Source organism: Barbatula barbatula, assembly GCF_947034865.1.
Source record: "Barbatula barbatula genome assembly, chromosome: 6".
In the NCBI taxonomy this organism is placed as follows: domain Eukaryota; kingdom Metazoa; phylum Chordata; class Actinopteri; order Cypriniformes; family Nemacheilidae; genus Barbatula; species Barbatula barbatula.
Window position 1 is genome coordinate 14865813 of NC_136765.1, and position 21547 is coordinate 14887359.

Here is a 21547-nt window from a genome sequence, read left to right on the forward strand (position 1 = left end):
CAAACAGTGGCTGTCAGTCACATTTTAAGACAGCGTTTATCCGGGGTTGCGTTTCTGTGTAAACGGACGAAAACTGAGATTTTAGAATACGCATTACTGATTGGTTCGTCTGTATCATTGCGTTTGCTTCCCTGATTCGTTAAGTCCCGGTCATATGAGCCGTTACGCTACCGACAATGACCAGCCTCGCAAGGACTGTGTAAACAATAGGCTTGTTTGACTTGAAGCTGTGGTGCGTACACTGATCGACACAGTGACATTACTGCAACACGGGAGAGAATCAAGAGCCATATGCTCTTTAATCGTGCTCTTAGTACTGCCATGTCAACCAACGAACGGTCTGCTTGGCGCCGGATGAAATCAAACAAGTCTAATAACATGGATTACCACATCTAAGGTTATCCACACAAAGACGTCCTTGCTTTTCATCGCCATCATGTTCATTTTGTACTGACTAGTAACCAACCGTAAACAACAACCAACTTATGTATGACAATACAACTGATTTCATTTGTGTGTGCATGCCGAGCGTGTCTGAATGGTCATGGGACATGCAGATTTTTTCTAAAACGCATGTGGAAATGACATTATAAACGAGGATCGTTGTTGTTTTTTAAAACTCTGTTTTTGTACGACAGTGGGTAATGTGAACACCACCTAAGTAACATCTACTTGGGTTTTGGGATGAAATGAGACAGAATGAATGATGACAGAATTGAGTTAATGATGACAGAATCTTTGTATTTAAGTAAACTAAGTATGCCTTTAAGTATTAATGTTTAAAGCTACAATTCGCTGCAAAAACGGAAAATTGTTTTGGTAAAAATGAGCAAAAGTAACTTGTTGACCAAATGTTTGGCAACAGTAAGATTATAATAATGATTTACAATTTGAGTACCCTGGTTGGAATTCTCAGGAAATTTCAGGTAGATTTGTCTTTGTGCAGTTATGTTATGCAGTAAACAGAAAGAAAGAGGTGCCAGCTGCCAGACCGTTGCCAAGTCTTTATTTTTTCTCCAGGTAGTTTTGAATGGCCATTGGGCTGATTTTTGTCATGCAGATCTGGCAACCCAGATGCACCTGTGCAGTGCCAAAGCGTAACACAGTTAAGGCAAACTCTTAAATTAAGTTTCAAATAGAGATGGTGAAAGAGGCAAAAGTCACGGATTGCAGCTTTAAAAGAGTCATTCACTTTAAAATTTGCCGCCATTGACTTTCCATAGTAGGAATACAAATCACTATGGAATATGAATGGGGTCAAATTTTGAAATTTAGAAATGTTACTATACACCTGTATACTATATACACCTTCTACTGTATATACATACATACATTTGGAGCTTTCCTGTAGCTCAGTGATAAGAGCATTGCGTTAATAACGCAAGGTTGTGGGTTCGATCCCAGGGGATTGCAGATACCTATGTAAAATATATAGGATAATGCAATGTAAGTCGCTTTAGATAAAAGCATCTGCCAAATGCAAATGGTGTACTCTCTTAATGTTTTCCACAGCTATAGTTACATTACATGGGCTGTTGAAGGTCATTGTTTTCCAATCTCTATATTTTGAATTGTGTTAAAGGGAGAAGAATCAACATCCTTGCGTAGGTGCTACGAAGGAGTTCAGAGAGACGGGGAGGTGATCAGGGTCAGAGACACAGTGCTGCTGCGCTCAGGTCCCAGGAAGAAGTCCTTACCTTATGTGGCTAAAGTTTCTGCCTTCTGGGATGACCCTGAGTCAGGTAATCCCAATCTCGAATCTCTGTTTTCCTCAACACTGTGCAATACGAATGAAATGGCATAATGAACACAACAGCACTCATTTAACATGGAGTCACAGTTCTTGATATTGAAGAGACACTAATGTTGATGGAGCATCGCTTGCCAGATGACACATAGCACTTCTTCCACATTAATTGCTTCCAGTGACTGCTAACCACGAACCTATTTTCCATGTAAATACATTTTTAGGGGAGCTGATGATGAGCTTGTTTTGGTACTACCGCCCAGAACACACTCAGGGGGGTCGCAATCCCAGCATGCACTGTGAGGTGAGTCTGGGAATTGTCCATGGCACTGCGTGGTCCTCCAAGGACAGCAATGTCAACATTTAACTTCCTTTGTTTTTTAGTTTCTAGAGGAAGTACTGTAGGCAGAAGTTTCCTGTGTCCAGTAAAGCTCAGAAACAAGGCCGCTGCACAAACAAATGACTCATTTCAATCTCAAACGTGTTATGAAATCCGTCACACATACAGCTGCGGAGAGACCATTCCGAAATTAATTTATCCAGCATTTATAGATGTATTGTGGTCATTTCAGAAACAATATTTTTATTTGAAATTTAGGAGAAATATTGTTGGTAGTTCACATAATGAAACGAAACACATACCTATAAATAGTAAATTCTGGAAACCTGAAAATGGTCTTTGAAATGGTCTCATGGCCGCGGGAATTTTTCCCGCGGCTATGTGTATGGCCACCATTGTTTGTATTATTGACGTTTATTTCCAAAGGGAACATTAATATAACAATTTTCACATGTTTACTTGCTCCAACTTCATTTTTGGGTCAATGCAATTATTATTACCTTTAGTGCATGGATTTCCTCTGGTTAAATAAACAGTATAAAGTATTAATTCAATGTTAATTTTTCAGAATGAGATTTTCGCCTCTCGGCATCAAGACGAAAACAGCGTGGCGTGTATCGAGGATAAGTGCTATGTATTAACATTAGCACAGTACTGTAGGTAAGTTCTGGTTTTAAATATATTAATTCTAAGCTTGTGCCAAATATATAATCGCCTGTATAATAAAGCATATGACATAGTTTTATACATTTACTGATCTGTATCATTTCAGATTTTGTGCCTTGGTGAAGTGTCGTGAGGAGGGATTTCCCAGACGTAGCCCTTTGGTCCCTCCCTCCAACTACAAAATTCCAGCTCATCGTTGCGTGCCCAGCGACGTAGACCCCGAACTTGTGTTTGTCTGCCGCCATGTTTACGACTTTCGCTATGGCCGCCTGCTGAAAAACCTGCAGTAGGTGTGACGGGGAAGCCTAATCGACAGAGCCATACACTGAAAAACAGAACCCAAAACGTCATGACACAATCAAAGCCCTATCAACTGGATGCCGCAGGGAACCGGGTTGTAGTTTTACATTTTCCCTTTAGGATAAATGCTTTCTGTGTAGAACTCTTGTAAAAGCTGCGAGTTTATATGCGTTTTCCCTTGTGACGTCGTAAAATGGCATTCTGAGCACAACGACCTTGAGTTGAAAGGTACGCCAAAATGTGATTTTTCACTCCATGAGTTTGAGTATTTATTTTTCCAGTTATCTTTTATATTTGCTGTATACGTGTATAAAGAACAAAAAAATTATAATGCAGGTACATTAACAATTACCTTAAATAATGGAATAGAGCTTAAATATTCTCTCTTTGGTAGTAAATGCACCCTTACTTCACCTAATTTGTAGAATTAAAGTTGAAAACATTTATTTTTAGATAAATTGAACACAAGCTCCTTCTTTCAGGAGGCATCACAAGTTTTTCTTCCTTCAATTCATTGGCCAATCATTCATGAAACTGCCATAAAAGGGTGTGGAGGATTTATTGTGGTGGACCAAGTAACCCACAATGCATTTGGCTACCAAATGTATGTGGTTAGCTTACCGCTCTGTTAATCGACCAATGAATAGGTTTGTGTAACAGGTCGTCGTCCTCTTGTTTCCCTCATGACTTGCCTTAGAGTTTCCCCTCGCCCAACTTGCTGCCTTCCCAGCAAACCAAAGGTTATCACACCGCTCCTTAACATCTCGGGCCGCCACCTTATAGCTTCTCCATTAATTTGCACTAACTATCATTTCCGAAGTCAGCAGTTTGACTGTGTTTAAAATGTCACCTGCCACTGATCCAATGCAGGAAAATACTGTGTATTTGTTGTACGTGTACAAAGAGAAACGAGAGAACTCTAATCTTGGCGCAGGAGGTGCTCGGTAACTGTCAGTTACGAATGTGAACGGACAAATTTTATCTCGTGCGCACAGGCCTGTTTTCAACGTGAGCCCTTTGCTTCTCGCCCTACAAAATGGTTTTGTTACAAGTTCGCTAATTGAGAAATGAAAAGCTGTTTTGTATGGTCTGTTCGTGCCTTTAATAGTTAAAAGTCTGCTATGTGAAGACAGACTGGTGTCAGAAGTTTTTGTTTTAATCAAGCTTCTTTACATTTTGGCCTGCTTGTTTTGCACCTCATTTTTATCTGTGCTAAGAAGCATCGATAAGATTGTCTGATCACACTATGCTGACCTTCACGCCTCTTTGAGCTGTTACAGTTTGTTTCAAACATTATAAATCATCTTCACAAAAGACAGAAAGGTTCATTGGGTTTGAGGTGATTTACAGGGTCTCCAATAATGATCAACTTTTATGGATGGGGAGACCTGTTTTTTATATATATAGTATAAAGAACATTTGTAGTAGGTTAACAACCTTTTTACATTAGAATGTGTTTTGTCGATGTAACCTAGAATCCATTCCTTTTAAAATTATATGTTAACCAAAACAGACGTTATCATTGTACTGAAGCTAAGATATGATTTCAATAGTTAACTTCCCAGTGCATTATCATGCCCAACAACATACAGAGACAGAAATTGAAATCATCTTGTCACGGTATCTTCCTGATATTACTTCTGTTTTCTCAGTTACCACAGCAAGAATGTCTTCTGCTTATGTCAGATATGCCAGTTTAGACGTGGTAATGCCATAACGGTTTCGCGGATCATTTAAAGCAGAGCTCTTTTTGTTTCGCTTTGGTTAACAGTGCGGTCGAGTAGATTCTGGTCACTGTTTGCGTGAAAATTAAGTATTTTGGAAATGTGTGCTTCTCTAGCAGAACGTTCTGGAAATGAAATGTGTTAACATGCACCAAAAGGGGGAAAGGATTAAGTTCATTCCTCTGTATACAAAACTGACCATGAAGTTCTTTGCTCCTTTGATGTGCGGCTGTTTGTGTGTATGTGGGCGAACGTGTCTACGAATATATATATATATTTCAATGCAGCATGGAAATACTGGGCATTCTTTGAATTGATAGATCTAGCACAGCGCATTTGTATTATTTAAGATAGAAATGTATATTATATGAGGAAAATATTTAAAAGGAATAAATAATATATGAGCATCACACTCTTTGTTTTGGTTGTTTTTCTACTCTTGATCTACTCTTTTTATCCTCAAGGCCTTGACTCGTTGTGCGTTACAGCTTCTTAGATTCAGTCATCTGTGTAAAAAATGCAAAAATAAACTCTTAAGTTTCCTGGAGGCTCTGTTTGTACTCTTACCTACTTGAAATCGGTGTTCTAGTAATATAAGGGAACGTTAAAATAACATCAAAACTTTGAAATAAAAAAATCTGTGGTTTATAATTGAAAATATATTCACAAAACAAACCCAAAAATAAACCCTCTACTCATTTCATCTACTTTGTCATTTCAAACTTTTTCTTTTGCAGAACACAAAAGAAGATATTTTGAAGAACGTTGTTAACTGGACCCCATTCACTTGCATTGGTTTTGTGTCCGTACAATGGAAGTGAATGATTGCCGCTGCTGTTGGTTACCAACTTTCTTTAAAATATATTTTGTGTTCTGCAGAAAAATGAGTCATAAAAGTTTGAAATCACAAGAGGATGAGTAAATGATTACACAATTTTCACTTTTAGTGGCTACCTTGGTTATGAATAATAGTTTTGAGAATATAAGGTGCACTAAAGCACAGTGACCACAGGGTGTCATACTGAGCATGCCTTGACCTTCCTCTACCCAAATACTTATGACGACAGATGTTTGCTTCATATTTCTTTGCATGATGTATTTATCATGTTTATGTGTGTTGATTGTAAAAGCCCATGTGGGAGGGTTTCTGTTCATCTTTCAGCTGAGGCTTTACTGATTCGTTTTGTGTTGGTTTGACCACTGTCTATCTTGGCTGTAGTAACCTTTTTAATGATGTTTTATCATTAAGCATGCTCAAGTCATTTCTCTATATCATTTCATGTGCTTTAAAGGCCCTTTATCTCACTTTAATGCTTTTCTGCACCTTAAAATCAGATACATGCACTCAATATGATGCCAATAACACTTGACCAAAGAGAATCACTAGTGACAGCGGTGAAGTATTTCTGGATTATAGCCTTTAGAAGGAATATAGATCTTTCTGCTCATTAACTATACCTGAGTGCCGGAGACAGAATGAATGGGGGATACACGGTGGGCTAAATTAGATTCTGCTGAAATCTTTTGTTTGCATTATTAATGATCAGTGTGAAAAATGATGTTGTCTCACAAGCCATAATGATTTTTTTTGTTCTTTGGTTATGCTAATGTTAGATACACTTTGATGTTGCTATCTACACACTGAACAAGTATTCGTTTACTGCTTGCCTAAATTTATGTCCGCTCAATACGGAATAATGGCTATTTAACCTAAATAGCAAACTGTTGCTCGATATATTATGTCCATCATTTCAAAAAGTCTGTATCCCTATATGATTTGAGAGAACACAAACATGTCAGAGCCATGTCCACTCAAGATATTGCTTTAGAAATGCTTTATTGCGTGAAGATTTGTTCATAGATCGACTTACCTGAACTACCCAGCAGACAATCGTATGACAAATATCAGGGTCACATGGTCTGGTGTCTGAACAAACGTGTACACGTATTTTTAACCGTTTTCATTAATGCATGAATTAATATGTTGATAATTTTCGGTGGCGATATCACATTTTACACTTATGCAATTGGAAGACCCTTTTATTCATTTTCAGTACATGTATGCGTTTTCTCTGAGGTTTGAACCTACAACCTTTACGCTGCTTGTGCAATGTTTTACCAAGTCCAACCGAACTAAAGAAACCGATTTTATCCCGTGATTTACTGTAGGCAAAACATGTCTCCTGCCCCACATACAGCATTATTTATCTAATACGTAAACAAATCCACAATATATTCCCCAACAATTTCACCGTGGTAATCAAACCTGCGATAATACAAGCAGAAAAAAGGGCATAAACCGAAATGCAATTTCTTATCAAGCCAATGCACGCAGCTAGAGATTCAAAATGTTTCCATGGCATTTAAACCTGTAAGTTAATTGAGCGGGTAAAGATCATTATAAATATTCATGAGGCGTCTCTAGTTTATTTGCGTCATTGTTGTATTCCATCTCACGTATCACTGCGAGGGTCCCTGATGGTGGACCTTATGCTCAGTCCCACGAAATGGGATCAGTGACTTAAATAAAAGCTCTAGATAAGAGAAGCAGAGAATATCCCCTTTGCTCACATCAGTGGTTGTCAGGATGAGAGGGAGAGTAAAAGATCAAATCGTCAAGGGCTGCAGTGTTCTTGCTCTCGGTCATTTTATCTTTAATGGACTAACACTTTGATGGAACAATATCAGTTCATATGCATTCCTCTGTCAGCCTTGGTCCTAAGCTGTTTACATTTCTTTGTTATTTTGAACACCAAAGAAGACATTTTGAAGAATGTAGGAGAGCAAACGGCACTTTTGACTAGCATTGTCATTTATTCTCCTATGTTAATAGTGGCCAAAACTGTTTGGTTACAAGCATTTTTCCAAATATAATTATTTTTGTTCATCAGAACAAAGAAATGTAAACACAATGGGAACAACTTGAGAGTGAGTAAATGATGACAGAATGTTTATTTTTGGGTGAACTGTCAAAAAAAAATCCAAACACGTTATATTGTAAACATCAAGAATTCAGTGAATAAGAATGTTAAGAATGAACTTTTAAAAGTCCAAGTAAGTGTTTTTCTTTTTGTTATTCTTTCTAAAATTAACTTACAAATGCATTTTAGAGTATTTAAAAAGGGCTATTTGGAACCTGAAAACAAAGTGGGACAACATCAGCTACTGTATGTGTGTCAGGTTATAGGACCTTTTGCCTTATTTACATAATTTCCGTTGTTACCCGGGAGGGTGATTTTTATGCTAAGTTATTTCTGTATAGATAACTGGGACCTTATCACTTCCATTACAGTATGTGCAGAATGTACTGTCATGGTTGAATTTATGCACTTCATTGCAGTGCGAGAGAAAGATCGTATTAAGACCCCTCTCCTGTTTCTGGCCATCGTGACATTTCTGAAAAGACAGTTAGGCAAGCCAAAAGATAGGTTTAAATGGTGGAAAGCTACAATCCTGTTTAGAAAAGCTCTGTATTATTATAATAGTTGAATTACATCCATCTTGAATAGTTTTAATCTATATTGGTTATTGTTTCTCAATTTTTCTGTACGTCAGACTGTGTTTCTTTGGACTAAAGTACCCTTTGTTTGTCTCCAGTGTGACGATTCCGTTGCTGTATTTAGTTCTCATTAATTTCATCTAAAAAAACAAGTGCCCCCGACTGTTTGTTAAAGAGCCCAAATCAGCAGTTAACCCACAACCTACCACATGAATGAAACCGGGACAATTTTAAACGGGGAGAAAAAAATACAATACAAATCTGAATAAAGAACAGAGTGATCTTTTGTAACCACATGCTTTTGCATGATGTCTTAAAAATAAGACGTTCTTGGCATCCCTCAGAATATTACCATTTGTGTTCTTTTAATACATTACAACAAAAACATATGAGGCATGTGATGACGTTATTAAACAAACATAAACTGGCCACATAGGAGCAAATCTTTGACGTCTGCTATTTTTAAACTTTGTGTTCAGACAATTTGAGTCTATAGAAGGAAGTGGGGTATCTTACCAAATTCAGTATGCTGCTGATGGCTTCAAGAATGTCAGATAATAATATGATGGATGTTGCCAAGAAGGAATTGTCCTGCAGCTGTTCTACTGCACCTTAGTTTTGGAGTGTGCATGAAAGCCATACTAATGACCAGTATTGACACATTATTTAAATAAGCTCCCTGTTCATCGTATTAAGTAACAGCGTCAACATCTGCCAAATGAGTAAATGTTAAGTAAAATTTTAGTTTTTTGTTATAAGGCTTTGATTTATTTGATTTTATGTTTTTGGTGTAAATTGAATGTTTTCTCATTGTTTTTTACTTGTGTATGATTATATCATGTATTATAACTTGTGTATCATTTATAATCGTAATAAAATAAAATAATCGATCCAACGAGATGACAAAGTTAGGGCATGGCTTTTTAAGTGGAGAGACTGGTTTGAGTGCCTTCTAAATGTGAATTTTGTCATTGTCATGGCCTTAGTATGTATTTAGTATGTCTACTTTTTAGATGCATCTTCGCTTTAGTTGAATTCAGTGTACGCCAGGAAATCTGGACTTTTGAACAGGATAGCTTTTCAACTTGTGACAGAAACAGTCAACATTACCTCAAGAAAAAAAGCACACATCATATCGCATTTCGTTGCTCTTAAAATCTGCATTTGCTTTCTACATTTATTAGTGACGAGAATAAATGCATGCGCTGGTCCGAATCTGGGGTAGTTCCCATTTAGTTCACTACTGGGCAGTTCAGAAATTCCTTAAGCATGCCACTATTAAAGACACTGCATCAAGCAGTTTTTGCCAATCTCATATTAATCTTGAGTGCCTATAAAGTAGTATTGCCTACGCCGTATCTTCGAAGAGTATTAAGTTTGATCAAATTTTTAAAAGATATACAGCTGTGTGATTATTTCCGGAAAAAGACGAGCTAGTGGAAGCAGGCAGGGGGGACAGAACTACAGCACCAGCACACAATACATCATTGCATTCCTTACGTGTTGTTTACATTATGCACGTACACACCGAATGCTAACAAAACACAAACATATGACCAGTGTTGGGTGTAACTATTTACTAAGTAAATAGTTACTGTAATTGAATTACTTTCCCATTGAAAAAGTAAAGTAAGGGATTACTCTTATTTTGTCTTGCCGCTGTGATGATGATGTGAAGAGTAGATGAACCCGAAAGCAGAAATTCTAAGCTTTATGGGGATATCACACTTTTACCAAACAAATTGGTTATTCCCAAAGAGCGGGCATCAATGTTCATTGGTGTGTTTCCAGACATTTTTATTTTGCTGCATCCATTCACAAAATAAAGTTTTGATATATTTACGGTAGGAAATTTTAATAATATCTTCCTGGAACATGATCTTTACTTAATATCCAAATTATTCTTGCCATAAAATAAAAATAGATCATTTTGATCCATAGCCCACAATGTTTTGTTGGATTTTGCCACAAATATTACTGTGCTAATAAGATTTAAGTGGTCCTAAAGGTTTCATGGTCCAGGGTCACAAATTGTTGCCAGTTCATTCACCCTGGTCATTTTTGACCTTCCAAATGTACACTCAAATAAAAAAGCTAGGGTATTTTTCACCCACAGTTTGGTAGCTAAAACGAATGTTGGGTTATAAACTAACCCGTGCTGGGTTCTTTCAACCATGTTTGGGTAACAACCACTGCTCTGTCCATATTTTACCCAGCACGAGAGTATATATTCACTTATTCTGTCTCTCATATCTTCATTTGTATGTCATCTCGAAGACCAGAATCCACTCTTTTCAGAGTAAATATGAAAATATGTATGAGGAGACCCTGCTGGCTTCCTTCTCCCTCGTACAGAGAGTCTAAAAGTAACAGGAGTGTTTGTCAACCAGACACTGTTATCTGGTGCTGCATAAAAATGAGAATCTGTGAATCTAACGTGCACCAAAGCCAGAGGTCCCTGAACTCATATGAGTCATGCATTTGCATAGTAATGAGAAAAACTAACAGGCCAGTTTCATTTCATATTACTTCACTCCGCCGTTGATCAGTAAGAGGGCATAATACTTTTGTGTCCATGTTTCAGTGCTACTTAACAACCTCTGTGTAATAGCTGATCTGCTCTTGAACTCCATTTGTGCATTTTAATACAATTTCAGTTAAGGCTATATAAAAGCCTCATGGCCTGCAGCACGCTTTGCTTTGAAGTATAGCGGTTCAGTGGCATTGCATGCTTTAAAGTATCACTTCTTACACTCTGCTGGTGACTAATTCAAATAGGTGTAGGTTCATAAGCTTTACCCCTTCTGCCTTTGGTCTCGTTCACCCTCACACTCTGGGTTACTCATTACGGCCGCCAGCACAGATAGCGAGTCAGGCTAAATGGGTGAGCCACTGGAGCTCAGGTGCCCATTGGTTTTCTTAGCGAGCAGATCTGAACCTAAAGCCATTATGGAGACCTTCTCCTGAATCTCACGAACTGATGGCTAAGCAAAATCAGTATAATTGGAATAAGAGCATCATCTACACCAAATCCCATGAAGCAAGATCAAAACATTATGGAAAATGGTTAAGGTGGATGACGACACAAGTTTCGGTTTTATAGACCAATTCGTAAAACGTAAACAATGCCGGTCCAGAAGAACTTACTGTTTCAGTTTTTTAATGCTACAAAAACATTTGAACAAAATACAACCAGTTCGTTTCAGTAGAAGCACAAGAGGAGAAATGATGGCGTATGCAAACATTGAGAATTGGTGTTAACAGAGTTACCAAAATTAGGAAACGCTGATTTAAAGCTAAAGTTGGTAAGCAAGCATGAAGTCTGATCTATTCCTGATGATTTTTCTTTTTAAATACGGATAAAAATATATCTATATTGTACTTGGCTCAGACGTGAGGCTTCTGCTGGGAGGGGTCTCTGTCTTTCAAGAAGAAATTCGGTCAACCACAAAACAATGTCAGTTACAGAATGTAACATATGACTGACGTGTGAATAAAACACTTCTAAAATCTTTTAATAGCTTCTGATATGAATGTTGTTATGCACTTGTATCATAGGAAAGTCTCCCCATAAGCTGTGTATTATGTTCAGTGTAATGAAATAATTGTATTACTCTTGTCTTCTCATATACAAAGTCTTATTAATCGCATGAAATAAAAGCATAACATTCGATACAAATGAATAAACCCTTGCTGTGGTTTTAGTCTTTATTCTATTTCTGCATAACAAACAAGCAAATAGCCCTTCTGATTAAATCATTTCCTATAAACCTTTGATTGCTCATCCGTCCATGTGATAATGAACATAAATGAATTGTAATTAACAAGAATTTATCCAATTACCCACATTTGACTGCATTCTGTCAAATCCGGCCTCATACTGTGAAAACGTATGTGAGGAATCTCAAGTCTGCATGTGATACATCAAAGAATGCTAAAAGATGTGGAGATCGACTCGACCGTGTCTTTTTTAATGTTGATTTAGAGCCCATCCAGGCAGTTGTTTAATCAAAATGTTGGCATTAGAAATCCAGCACAATAAAAGAGCCGGTGTTAGTATGAGCAGGACAAACTCCAGATGATCAGCAAAGGATTAGCAGATACGGCAAACTTGGGGTAAGAAGAGAGAGAGCACTTCAGATGAATCCTAATTGATGCCCTTATGCTGGTGAGAGCCTTGTTTTGAGACTGTCAGATGGCCATTTACTTTCCATCTTTTAAAACAGCCAGACTCTTCGAAAAATCCACAAGGGCCTCCTCTGTTTTCTTGTAATTAGCTCTGAATAAGTTTTTCCCTGCACTCAATATTCAGCCCACACATATTCTCACGTTGTTCCAAACCTCTATGATTTTCTTCTACGGAGCTTTCTTTATTTAAATTGAAAGATGACCAGGGGCTGTAAATTCAAAACCAATAGTCCAAAATCTATATAAAGCCATGACCATGCATTATATTCCGGTTCTTCTGAAGTCCGCTTTTTGTAAAGAAAAGATGACCATTAAAAGTAATGTCATCATTTACTGGTTTGAAATGACAAGAGGGCGAGTAAATGATGACATTTGCAACGTTATTATGTTGCAAAAATGTATATGTAATCTTGCTTGGGGTCTATTCAAACATCGTTGGTTTTTCTCTTCACACCAAAGATATTGATATGATTTAAGAAGACGATTAAAAGTATGCATGTTGTAAGGATTGCTGCTATGCTTTTTGGTGTCATTTTAAAGCTTGAAGGTATACAACAAAATACATTATTTGTAAAATCCCAAAGCACGTTTATTAAACCTAAATCAAAATTTTGGTGACCAATAATAATATACAATATATATTGAACACACCTTCTTGACAAAATGAATACTGTTTTGTCAGTTTCTTTTTGGAGTATATTAAATGACTTAATGAGGATAGGAGATTTACAGCCTTATGGCACAACATAAGGCTTTAAAGATATTGTACAGGGTCAAATAAGTGGAAAAACATGTTTTATTTAATGCAACAGTTGTGGGTCTCAAAGTTGTTTGGCATAAGTGCAGATAATGGGGAATACGGTTTTATGGGAAATAAAGGACAAGAATATGTTATTAGACACCTGGCTGATAGGGCTTTAATTCTCTCTTAATTACTGTCTGGTTTGGAAAACATCAAACAAGCACTTGCCAGGAGGACTCTGAAATTATACCTCATCTTGTTAATGTGTTGTACTCATTATTATGCCTTGTAGGTTCCTGTCACAAAACTTACAATTTGATAATTTTAGTTAAAAAATTACAAAAATGTTCTAGAGTTACACTGTAAAAACACTGTAAGATTTTTTTATATTCCAGCACTTGGTGTGCCAACAAAAAACTGAATATATTTTTTGTAAAGTAAAATTATGTTTATAACATTTTTGTGAAGTAAAATTAAAATTGTTCATGTTATTCTACACTCGACTTGAACATTTGCAGTCAATTAGATTTTTTTAGCGATTTCAAAAATACATGACAATTCAGTAAAATTAAACTGTTTTTTTGTGTGTAAAAATAATGGCCACAATGCCAGATGTTTTATGTGTTCCTATGCGGTTGCTAGAAAGTTGCTATATGGTCGCTGTGTTGTTGTGGCCTACTGGCATAAGTCAAAAGAATCCACCCCCAAAATGATTTTCTATTCTACGTAGGACAAGAGCCATTGAGAGAGAGAGAGTTGTGTCAACTCCGTTGACTCCAATGGAACAGTATTTTCACATCGATGGCAGTTCATGGAGCCTCTCAATAATTCCCGGAAGTTACATGGAGCAGCGGCTAAACAGACCAATTGAGGTAAACTTTTAATTAATTTAAAGACATTTCATGATAAAAAATGAAAGAAATAAAGCATTTAAAGAGAAAACATAACTTCCTGGGACTATCTGAAGGCTCCCTGAATCATGCAAAAGAAATCACTTCTGCTGTCTAAATGGCTCTAGGACTGAAAGGTCCATTGGGCTTTTTATGAATTTTTTTTCCTATTTTATCATCAATATTAAATCTTAATATCACATAAAAACAAATCCGTTCACAATAAGTATCACGATTCAAATGATCATTCTGCGTGAATGACGGAGGTGGGAGGGAGTTACACAATCGAGTTTAATACATAATAAAATGGGCTTGTTCATACAGTGCAAGTGACAATTGCATCTGCAAGCACAATTAATAAGAACTGTAACACAGCTGCTAATATTAAAAATAACTTCTGTATGAAGAAGTACAAAGAATCGCCTAAAGGAAAATTGCAAATATTGTGAATGCACACATAAAACAGGAGACAAGCATTTATTTTGGTACAACGAGTGCAAGTTTGGTGGACGTTATATGATTAATAGACGTTGAGAAGAGAAACTAAAAATATCACTCTGAGAGCTCCACAAAATATTATTTAAAAAAACATTGCAGGTCTAACATTTGTGCTTCATCTGTTTTCTGCTTTGTAACATTATGAAAGCAGCCAAAACAAAAAGGACAAATTTGAACAGAAGGTGCAGCAGATGAAAGTACCTTCATAATACAGTAATAGATAGTCTAGAAGCTTTTTATGTAGCTCTGTGGTGGTTTGTGCTGTTCCTTTGAAGACAGTGAGCAATGAGAGTTAAATACTGTGGAGGACGCAAAATACAAACCACTCTCGCATTCCTGTTTGTGTATAAACCCCAAACTTATGTGTATTTAAGTACCCTGGCTTTACTGGCACCAGAAACAAGGTTACTTTAAATAGAAATTACTCAAATATAATCAGGTATTCATTTGAGTTTGCAGTATGTTTTGAATTTGTATGTAATGTAATGCTGTTACAGTAATGGGCATCACAATTGTTTTAAATACAGGACGTCTATTAGGTAAATCTGCCTTTACATTTACATTTAGCAGACGCTTTTATCCAAAGCGACTTACAAAGAGTTCGGGGAGCAATAAGCGATATGTCATACAAAGAGAAGTAGTACAATAGGTCCTAATACAAAGTTACTAGTTTCAACAAAAGCTAGACCACTACCTGTTGAGAGAAGAAGGTTAATGTACTTTTTCATTATTTTATTTGTCTGTCAAGTACTCACAGAAGAGGTGTGTTTTAAGTAGTTTTTTGAAGGTTGTGAGAGATGTGGTTGACCTGACCGCATTGGGAAGAATGTTCCACAAGGAAGGAGTTGTGAAGGAGAAGTCATTTGGGTCATTAACTGTCTGCTGAACCAAATCCAGGTTCTAAAAATCAGAATACATCTTGTGCTTGGTAGACCAAATACATGTAGTATTTTAAAAATAACAATGAGGACATAGATGGGCACTTAACAACAGGCAACTGGACAGACTCAAGCAATGCATTTTTAATTACCTTACAAAGCCACTACAGTACATGAATACATAAGCATAATGAGTGAATTATACAGCTTCTCATTGATATCAAAGGATTTAAAGGGACAGTTCATCCACAAATTACATTTCTTTCATCATTTATTCACCATCATGTCGTGTATGACTTTTCTATTGAACACAAAGAAGATATTTTGAAAAATGTCTCTTTGTCGATGGGAGCCAGTGTTGTTTGGTTACCATCATTCTTTAGAAAATCTTCTTTTGCATTTTACAGAAGACAGGACGGGTCGTACGGGTTTGGAATGACATGAGTGTGAGTAAATGGCGAAAGAATTGTTATTTTGGGGTTGAACTATCCGTTTAATCGTTGTATGATTATTTTAGACAAAACAGTGACAAATAGTTACAAAGGTTTAGAAAACAATCTTCTTAAAATATGCATCAATATAGTAAACATAAAGTAAAGATTTATATATAATCATGGCTGACTGTGTACTTCTACAATGCCGTCAGTTTTGCTTTTGCAATATGTTAACACCGCTTGTCAAAATATGCCCAAGATAACTGTCATCAGCCAGCCAAAGTGTATCATTCAAATTTTTACATTTAAAACAGATACATTAAAGGTCCAGTGCATGAAATTTAGCAGCATCTAGCGTTGAGGTTTCGAATTGCAACCAACAGCTCACTCCATCGCTACCTTTTGAAGCACTACGGTGGCTGACACAGGATTAAGATGTCGTCACGTTTTTGCTTCCGAAGGAGATAACTTATTTACGAAACACGCTCTGTAGAGCAGTTTGTCTGTTAGGGCTACTGTAGAAACAGCATTCCATTTAAGGGGACCCGCGGTGTGTGTAGATAGAAAAAGCTCATTCTAAGGTAATAAAAACATAATGCTTCATTATGTAAGGTCTTTATACAACTCTGAACACATAGTTATGTTTATTATATTACATTTTTGTCAATAGATCCTCTAAGACACACTGGGCCTTTAACACATAAATATATAGCTTTTAAAAAAATACCCATTAGTTTGACATTTATGAATTAGGTTTTTTTTCAAAGCAACTTACAATGTTCAAGGTCCTATACATTTATTTAACTCATGTGTTTCTTGGAAATACAACTCATTACTTTGAGATTGTTAATGTCATGTTTAACAAATTGAGCTGCAGGAACAGTGTCAAACAGATGTGTGACCAACAGGGGTGACACCTGTAGGAAAGCATGTGTTCAGTCTTGTGATATCTTGCTAATGGCCATGGGAATGTCAACAAGAGTACTGGAAGTACGTACTCTGTTCATTCGGCTGGAGTTTGTGAGGCTGCTTTGGGTATGATGAGGTCTTCTTCTTTGAAATATTTTCTGACACAAATACAGCAGGAATTTGTTGTGAAGGGAGGCGTAGATGAAGGGATTGTAGCAGGCTGAGCTCATGGCTAACAAGTGGCATGAAACCTGGATCACGTTGATGTGATTCTTGTTCAAGATGGCGAAGTCGGTGTCAAGGTCACGGATGAGGTTCACCACCTGCAGGGGGAGCCAGGAGAAGGCGAATGAGAAAACGGACACCAACAGGAGTCGAAATGTCTTGCGCCTTCTCCGTCCCCACTTTTCCTGGTTGGAGGGCGTGGCGGCCATGAGCCGAGGTGTAGCTCTGTGACGCAGATGGCATGAAATGGCACAATAGGAAACGGATACCGCTGCTAAAGGAACGAAATAGGATAGAAGCAGGAAAAAACACGAATATATTAGACGACTGAGCTCCTGCCCGGTCCAGAACTCCTCACAGATAACCATTTCGTGGCCTGCTGCACTAAGATCAAGGTACACGGTGTGTAGAGCAGTAGGGGTGGACATCGCCAAAGCACAGAGCCATATGCTGAACACCAGCCATGCACAGAAAGAACGTCCTCCACGTCGTCTAATAGGGTAGGCGACCACTACATAACGGTCCACTGCTATAGCAGTCAGAGATAAAACTGCAGCAAACACGGCCGCCGTCTGCATCAGGGTAACGAAATGGCACATGAACTGGCCAAAGACCCAACCGCGCTCATCAAAGGCGTAAAAGGCAGTCAAAGGAACGCAGAACAGGCACATTACCAGGTCAACCAGGGCCAGGTTTCCAATTAGGAAATTTGTGGTGCTGTGAAGTTTCTTATTCAGACCAATGAGAATGAGGAGGAGGAGGTTTCCAGAGAATGCTACAAGGACCAGCATGGCGTAAAGGGGGATGAAGAAAGGTTTCAGGTCCATCAGAAGCTGGAGTCCGGTGAATGATGAGTGTGATGCATCTTTTGTTGTGTTGTTCCACGATTCGTTATAGTCCATGTTTCTGTTTCAAAATAAATGGACATAAATTCTGTTATTTTTCCAAATCATATTACTGATTTGGTTATAATGTGAACAGGTTATTTAGCAAATAAAACTGAGCCAGATTTTACTAAAAGTGTTTTAAGGGCTCTTAGAGATAACTTAGAGAATGTAGTCAGCATATATAGTCAGAGGTCGTCTTTATTTCCACATGCAGATGCATTTCCAAGTGAAACAGAATATTGAACTAGAAAAAAACAGGCAGTGGCTTGTGTTTTACACTATTAATTGACTGGATATCGAAAAGCAGGGGTTTCATTTTTAAATAGAACTCAAAACTGACTGACAGATGAAGAGTTGAGATGCAAAACCCTCAAAAGGCCACCTCCGTCAAAAATGAGATTATGATGTAATGCTCTCCATGCATACAATACGCAAGTTATTCGGCTTCTGAACTGTGGAAAGAAGTTAACGGATGTTCTCACAAAAGAAAATGCTCACATTATGTGTGTTTTTCAGTCCATTCAACAAAGGGAAGCAAATTATTAATTTGCAAAACTGTGATGAAGATTTACAGTTACAGGTCACGTGGCTTACAAAAATGTCCCATGATCATTCTTTTAAGATATGGTTGGGCAAGATTAAAGTCACCATGAAATCAAACAGGAAAATATTAAGTGTTTTACACAGTGCTGCAGTGATTATTATAAATGATTTATCTGTGCACACCAAAATTTTTCCAAATTCATTTGCACTTGTAATCTTTAATCAAAAATATGAAGCTCCTCTTCCCCTCTAAACAACAACTCTTCACCACATGATGTCAGCAACAAAAAAGAGGAAGGACTATACTTACTGTCCAATGGTCAGGTATTTTAGCCCTCCCACCAAGGGGTATCTTACAACAAACCAATCAGAAAAGGCAAGAAAATAAAACCCCGCCCTACATTTTTTTCTCATTCCAGAATCCGTTTCACTTGGACAACATCACGATACCGAAAATAAGTCAGTTGCAACTTCCATTTCATAGTGACTTACAAAAATAAGTCGTATTTCTTCAGTCGCAGAACATTGTTTAATGGAAATGCTGTCATTTCACACAAAAAATTATCGACACTGAGAAAGTTTTCTGCGAAACTCAAATGGAAACCCTGCTATATAGATCGCCACTGGAGGACGGAAGTGCATTTTCTGATTTTAATGAAAGACAATAGGGAAAAATGAATTTAAAAAACAGAAATAACACAGATAAATAGTTTAAAATCACATTAATTAGGCCATTGTCAAAACTACACTTTTTGTTCCATTGACTACCATTCATACGCATTAGAATGCGTCAGACCGGAAACGCAAGCCTGTCCGAAGATATTTCGCTATGTAGCAAAGTTTGTTGAGCTCTGACCTGCGTGTTCGCATGAATGCGTGAGACCAATGGAAGATCAAAACGTGACCACTCAGTACAGAAATTTTAAAGATGGTGGAATCACTCTCGCCCATTTCTGTCTTGCCTTTATATTTTAGGTAGGGGTCACCTGAAGAGCATAATTGCCTAGCTGATGTTGTCTATCTGAAATAAAGAATGTTTTGCAGGAACAGCCATGCTGTAGCAAATTCAGTAACTCCTGGATCTAAACTGTGCCATTTGTGATGCCAGCACAGATCATTTATCAACGCTACCCTGAACCGGATTAAATGTCCACTTTGATTACTAATGTGTGATAGTGGAGAAGCCATATGATCTTTGTCTGCTACCAGAAAGCCCTTAATCATAGAAAGAAAAGACAAAAGAATCAGCACCTTTTGATATATACAATTAAATAAATAGTTTAGAATGTGACACCTTGCAATTCGATCTTGCTTATAATACTCATTCTTAATATAAGCCAAACCATGCACCAAAACACTTTAATATAAAGGTTAGCATGAGTGTTATTATTTTTGACCTTTTTAAGATCGATGCTGGATTTTACACCCCGAGATATGCCAAGAATAATCTACCTTTATTTTTTAAAGCTACAGTGCATTACATATACCAAAGAAACCTTTCTGAGATGAAATTTCAGGAGCAGTCACTTGCACTTACTGGTGAATTGGAAGTTTCTTTGATAATGGCCACGACTGAAATGCCTCAGCAGATATTTTGGTTTCTACCTAGGCTACTGTTAGAGGACCCTTTCATAAACGTGAAAGTCGTGAGATGCTGTTTGCCACTCTCACAGTTAACAGTACCCACAGAAAATACTGATTTAACTAGGGAAAATTAAGCAGAATAAGAACCGTAACATTAAAATAATCTTTGACCTATTCATTTCCATCCATTGTGCCATCTACAGTATATGCCATCATCAAATGGAATTAGTAATCCTTTAATGCATTAAGTTTTAAGTGGATGGATTTTTAAATACAGTTTTTGCCCATTGGGTGTGATCTAAACCACGCGAAGAAGCAATGAAGAACTGCATGCATGTGTAATCCAATGGTTATCTAAGTCCTCAGAAGACAGCTGCCTATGCACATGCTTTTCAGTCTGATATTTGAAGAGGTTGTAATTTATTATGATATGCTATCTGGTTTAAATTGGCAACTCAAACATAGCTTAAATGATCATCAGAGTGATTATATTCTTGTTTGACTACAAAATTATAAAAATGTCTTTGTAAATTATGACCTTACTTTTAAACACAGAAAGTGCAGATATATTCAGATTCGTTCTAATGGAATATCTGAATGAAGTTGCCTTTTCTTTAAAAACAAAATGTGAAAAAGGATACATTTTAAACTCCAATCCTTATTAACTGTATCCGGTGATTCTTCCCTACATTGTTGTTATAATAATCTGAATATAAAGGAATATTGTGAGACAAGCAAAACCCTGTTGGAGAAAAACATGATAATCAACTGACTGCTAATAAAGATCATGTGAAGCTGTGAATCTTATCATTATATGAGATGATATTATCCAGATATTTCTCTCTTCAGCAGTGAACGGTCATTGTTAGTGTTGATAATCCCAAACCTCAGATTCAACACAATTCAATACAATATAACATATACATTTTTACAAATTAAAATGAGATAATAATCATCATAAGTAACTTTCACTCTAATGAAAAATAGATCGACCGAATATTTGCTGTGTAATAAGTGTTGCTGCATAACGATTAGCCGATACATTTTTACCGTTATAAATCTAAATCCCTCTGCTTTTGGCATAACCATCTTTATAACTTCTCTTACATCACTTGCTAAACTAAACTATATACATTTCTCGCACATTTTAACACAACCACTGATTGTTACTAATTGAAACATTATTACACAGCATTATTTTAATTTAAGGAAATAAAAATGTTGTTTTGCTCACCTTTATTCTTTTTCACCGATGCATCGCCCAAAAGCTCGTGCTTTAAACAAAGATACAGAGTCTATTAAGATTGATGTCTTCATTAAACACGGCCCCAGTCATTTGATCAGTTGCTTCTCTTGCTCCGCGCGCATCACCAGACGCGCGCACAGACGACTAGAGATTTCAAGTGGAGTCCACGCGCGAGTGTGAGGAACCTTCAATGACCAGCCTACTTATGTAATATAGAGGAAAATGTATTAAAATGTTTTCATCCATA

General features: G+C 37.1%; 2 protein-coding genes across 4 annotated transcripts in view; one reads left to right on the forward strand and one right to left on the reverse strand.

The window, feature by feature from the left end:
• bahd1 (bromo adjacent homology domain containing 1) overlaps positions 1 to 5188 on the forward strand; it is a 32339-nt gene extending 27151 nt beyond the window's left edge. For all 3 annotated transcript variants that reach the window (XM_079458454.1, XM_079458453.1, XM_079458455.1), the window contains exons 4-7: positions 1583 to 1742; positions 1972 to 2051; positions 2656 to 2747; positions 2860 to 5188. In XM_079458454.1, the coding sequence (XP_079314580.1) occupies positions 1583 to 1742; positions 1972 to 2051; positions 2656 to 2747; positions 2860 to 3043 (516 nt within the window). In that variant the 3' untranslated portion in view covers positions 3044 to 5188. The remainder of the gene's footprint in view (positions 1 to 1582; positions 1743 to 1971; positions 2052 to 2655; positions 2748 to 2859) is intronic.
• A 10414-nt stretch (positions 5189 to 15602) lies between these two features.
• prlh2r (prolactin releasing hormone 2 receptor) lies at positions 15603 to 21408 on the reverse strand. Its single transcript, XM_079458093.1, has 2 exons — positions 21289 to 21408; positions 15603 to 17946 (listed from the first exon to the last, which is right to left on the reverse strand). The coding sequence occupies exon 2, from the start codon at positions 17940 to 17942 to the stop codon at positions 16842 to 16844; it is 1101 nt and encodes a 366-aa protein (XP_079314219.1). The 5' UTR covers positions 17943 to 17946; positions 21289 to 21408; the 3' UTR covers positions 15603 to 16841.
• Positions 21409 to 21547: the final 139 nt, after the last annotated feature.